Below are 4,662 nucleotides of genomic sequence, written 5' to 3'. Positions count from 1 at the left end.
TTGTCAAGTACTTTCCATAGAGTCTTTAAAATGTGTTTTTCTTGTTTTAGTCTTGTTAAAATTTTTGTCTCAAACTTTTCTTCTTTAGAGTTTAGCTTTCCTTGTTTTTGTGCTTTTCTTGCTTGTCACTAGGTGTTCTTTGTTTTGTCTTAGTAGTTTTCTCTTCTTGAAACTCTTGGGATGTTGTGGCCAAATCACTTGTATTGCATTTGAAAGGTTTTGAACAAGTTTTTAAAAGTGTTTGCTTCACTCCTTTAGTGGATTTTGAGTGCTAGCCTTGCCTTGTTACTTTAGGAGAGTGATCTAAACACTTGGGTTACATTTTGGGTTGGATTTGGTCTCGGTTTTCATGTTGTCTAACCTCTAATCCCTTTATTTTGTCTCGGATTTGAGTGTTTTTGTTGTAGGAATCATGGCAAGTTCATCAAATGCACCTACACCAAACAAAAACAATACATTGATGAGATTGCTTCGGGATTTGGAGTTGTCTAGGAAGGAGGCCTTTGAACAATTGAGAAAAGACAATGAGCAAAGTGACCTAAGAATCCAAGAGCATATTCAAAGGCTTGAAGCTAGGGAGAAAGAAAGAGAGCCTAGGAAAAGAGGGCATTCTAGGCGCAACCCATCACAAGAGAAGCAAACTCCAAAGATTCCTAAGTTCTATGGTGGAAGTGATCCCAAAATCTTCCTTGATTGGGAAGCTAAAGTTGATCAAATTTTCATTGAAAATCATGTAAAGGATCGAGCACAAGTTGATCTAGTAGTTTTAGGATTTTGCGAGTATGCCAATACTTGGTGGCATAAAGTTTGTAAGAATTATGACCAAGGGCCACCCGCGGCTTCTTGGATGGACCTTAAAAATTTGATGCGCGCTAGATTTGTTCCTTCCTACTATAGGAGGGAGACTCTTTTGAAGCTCCAAAGGCTTCAACAAGGGTCCATGTGTGTGGATGAATATTACAAGTTAATGGAGTCCATGCTTCTAAAAGTAAGACTCCAATTTGAAAGTGAAGAGGAAAAGGTAGCTAGATTTGTAAGTGGGTTAAGGAGGGACATACAAGATTTAGTAGAGTTATATGAGTACTCCTCTCTTGACAAAGTTTTACATTTGGCCACCAAAGTTGAAACTCAATTGCAAAAGAAAAAAAAGGCCAAGAGGAGTGGTTCATACAATGACTACTATTCTAGTACTTGGAAAGATAAAGAAAGAAAACATGATAAATTACCACTCAAGAGTTCCCAAAACCCACCTCCTAGGACTAATTCATCTAGGCCTTCTAATGAAACTCCTAATTCTTCTCAAGGTATAAGGATAAGTTCTATAAAATGTTTTAAGTGTTTGGGATATGGGCACATAGCTTCAAATTGTCCCACCAAAAGAACCATGGCCTTAAACCTTAAAAAAGAAGTAGATAGTGAACATTCTTCTCCCTCTTCCCCCAAAAGTACTTCTTCCCACACTTCTTCTTCAAGTGAAAGGATTAAACCCCTTGAAGGTGGATTGTTAATGATAAGGCACCAACTAAGACAAGTTTCCAAGGAACTTGATCCTTCTCAAAGACAAAACCTTTTTCATTCAAGGTGTCATATCAAAGACAAACTATGTCCCCTCCTCATAGATAATGGAAGTTGTGTAAATGTGGCTAGCACAAGGGTTGTGGACAAGCTTGGCTTGAAAACTATCCCTCATACCAAGCCCTACAACCTATCATGGCTTAAGGAAGAAGACATTAAAGTAACTCAACAAGTCCTCATTAACTTTTCAATTGGAAAATTTTAAAGATGAGGTGTTATGTGATGTTATGCCTATGGAAGAAACTCATATTTTGTTAGGTAGGCCATGGCAATTTGATAGAAAAGTCTTTTATGATGGCCATGCTAACACCTATGTTTTCTCCTTCCAAGGCAAGAAGTTCACACTCCTACCTCTCTCACCCAATCAAGCAAATGAAGACCAAAATAAAGTGAAAGATAAGAGAAAAGATGAAAAAGAAAAAGAGCAAGTTACCTCCAAAGTGTTACTTGCCTCTAAAAAAAGATTTCCAAAGCAAGATGGACATAACCATTCTTTCTTGTCTTGCAAGGCTCAAAAGGAAGACCCAATGCGCAAGCATGAGAAGAAGAGTGGTCTAGAAAAGAGGGATGGCCTAACCAAAGCTAGGGGTAGTACCCTTAGAAAAGATGGAACAAGAGCTCATAAAAGGGAGGCGCAAAACCTCCCCTAAATCAAGTCAAGCTCCATCTACAAAGGCTTAAAGAATTTGTGGTCAAATTCTCTCCAAGGAGGGGAGGATGATGAAGGATTGACCCCAACCAAGGATGGAGGCACATGCTTAAGAACACTAAGCATGTTTAGAAAGGAAGTTCACTAATCCTTCATCCCTTTCATTTGTGTTTGTTATTTTTGATTCCCAAAGTTGACTTAGTTGAATCAACTTTAGTTGACTTGTTGACCTTTGACTAGGTTTGACTTGTTGACTATAGTTGACTTGACTTAAGCCAACATGCTAATCTATGTTTATTTGCTTTGTAGGTTAATTAGGAGTAAGAAAGCAATGCTAGGTGACGCATGGTGATTGGGGAGCATAAATGATGTGGAGGAGAGAGTAAAGCAAAAGCATAAAGCATAAAGTAAAAGGCATGAAGCAAGTGTACCTATGTACCTTTGGTTTCCTTTGTTTTTAACACACTTTGGCCACTTTTTGGAGACATATGAGACACATTTTTTGTCTCCTTTTGTGCTAGAACGAAATTAGCCTTGCACACACCATAGTTAGCTCTTTTGTCTCTCATTTTTTGTAACCTTATTTGACCTAGTTTCTAGAAGCTAGGGTTAGGTTTTTGTAGAGACATCCTTAGGTATCTTTTATTTGCTTAGAGGCCCCTAGACTCTTCTATATAACGGGTGCTCCTAAACATGTAAAAGGGTTGAATATTTTGAAGTAAAAACACTCTTGTGTCTCAACCATTTGTGAGAGTTTCCTCCCTTGGGAGTGAAACTTTTTGCCTAGCCTTGTAGTGGCGTGCTTCTCACATTTTTACCATTTCTTTCCTTTGCATTTTATGTTTTCTTCTTCCTTTAATTGTTCTTGGTTTTCTATGGTTTATGTGCTTTCCATTTCCTTGTCATTTTTAATCAATCCATCATCTTCTTCTCTTGAGCTTTGTGAAAGGAACCTTCACATCTAGATAGCTTGCTATCTTAATGTCCAGTGGGGATTTCACTTAGCTTTCTTAATCAACTCACACCATATTCAATATTCTTAAAAAGGAACAAGATAATCCTTCATCAGCACCTCAAGCAGCTCATCTGGCCATTTCCCTTTTGCTCCGTCTAGTCGTTTCTTGAGTTGGCCAAGGAGAACCTTGTTTGCAACCTCCGCTTGGCCGTTCGTTTGCGAGTGCTCGATGGAGCTTGTGATGTGTGTTATTTTCAAGTCGCAATAGAACTCAGCGAGACTTTTATCTATGAATTGGCGGTCGTTGTCAGTTATGATTGTGTGGGGGATACCATAGCGACAAATGATGTTCTTCCAAACGAAGTGTTGGACTTGGTTAACTGTTATGGTGGCCAGTGGTTCTGCCTCGATCCAATTAGAGAAGTAGTCAACGGCGACCAGAAGGAATTTGACCTTGGTGCATGTGCGTGATGGGGTCTTGCTTTTGGAATTGGGTGCACTTTCTGACATATGTTTTGCATTCTTTATCCATGGTGGGCCAGTAGTAGCCGACACGTAGTATCCTGGCTACCATGGTTTTAGGACTAGAGTGGTAACCGCATATACCTTGATGTATTTCTTGCATTCCGTATTTGGCCTTTTCACGGGTTATGCACTTTAACAAGGGTCTATTGAAGCCTCTTCTGAATAGTTTCCCCCCGATCAAGGTGTAGCGTGCCGCTTTCCAAGCCCATCCCTTTTCTTCGTTTGCCGGGGTGACACCCTCTTCTAGGTGTTTAATGAAGGGCTCCATCCAGGTGCCGGTTGTCGTTATGTTAAGGCCTTGGTTGTGTTGTTCGATAGAGGGTATGGTGATGGTGTGCTGTAGGAGTGATTTATATCACCCTTTCTTCTTGGTACTAGCGAGTTTGGACAGGATGTCAGCTCTGGTGTTGCTGCTTCTGGAGACGTGTTCAATTTTCAAGGTTTCAAAATGCTCGGTGAGGGAGGTTACCATGTGATAGTATTGTGAGAGCATGGGGTCCTTTACTTGGTAGTTGTTTTTGAGGTGTCCCACTGTGAGCTTGGAGTCCGTTTTACATAAGAGTTTCTTGGCACCGACTATTATAACTTCGTATTCAGCTTGGTTGTTAGACGTTTTACAGTTGAAGCGAAGAGATTGCTCTATGAGGATATTGTCGGGGCCCTCCAGTACTACTCCTGCACCGGTGCGTTGTGGGTTTGAAGAGCCGTCCACGTGCATTGTCCACCAGGTGTCTTGGGTGGGGGGTTGCTCTTGAAGGTCATTGGTGAAATCTGCTAAGCATTGTGCTTTGATGGGCCCGTGCGGTTCGTATCGGATATTGAATTCCGATAACTCAATGGCCCAAGAGGATAATCAGCCTGCCAGGTCTGGCTTTTGTAAAATTTTTTGTATGGAGTGGTTTGTTCTGATGATGACTATGTGGGATTGAAAGTACGGTCGTAATCGTCGGGCTGTTGT

At 40.6% G+C, this 4,662-nt stretch overlaps 1 protein-coding gene across 1 annotated transcript; it reads right to left on the bottom strand.

Annotated features, from left to right (window-relative positions):
• Positions 1 to 4,059: 4,059 nt before the first annotated feature.
• Positions 4,060 to 4,422, bottom strand: LOC146888739 (uncharacterized). The gene has a single exon (XM_085666054.1). The coding sequence runs from the start codon at positions 4,420 to 4,422 to the stop codon at positions 4,060 to 4,062; it is 363 nt and encodes a 120-aa protein (XP_085522180.1).
• Positions 4,423 to 4,662: the final 240 nt, after the last annotated feature.

This window comes from Vigna unguiculata, chromosome 1, assembly GCF_037176805.1.
Source record: "Vigna unguiculata cultivar grain cowpea cultivar isolate G323 ecotype 2 chromosome 1, ASM3717680v1, whole genome shotgun sequence".
Taxonomy (NCBI): domain Eukaryota; kingdom Viridiplantae; phylum Streptophyta; class Magnoliopsida; order Fabales; family Fabaceae; genus Vigna; species Vigna unguiculata.
Note: the sequence above shows the minus strand (reverse complement) of the source record. Positions and strands in the feature narration are given on the sequence as shown.

Bases quoted from the DNA above. Each gene is read 5' to 3' on its own strand.
- LOC146888739 (XM_085666054.1), bottom strand. From the start codon at position 4,422: ATGCACGTGGACGGCTCTTCAAACCCACAACGCACCGGTGCAGGAGTA.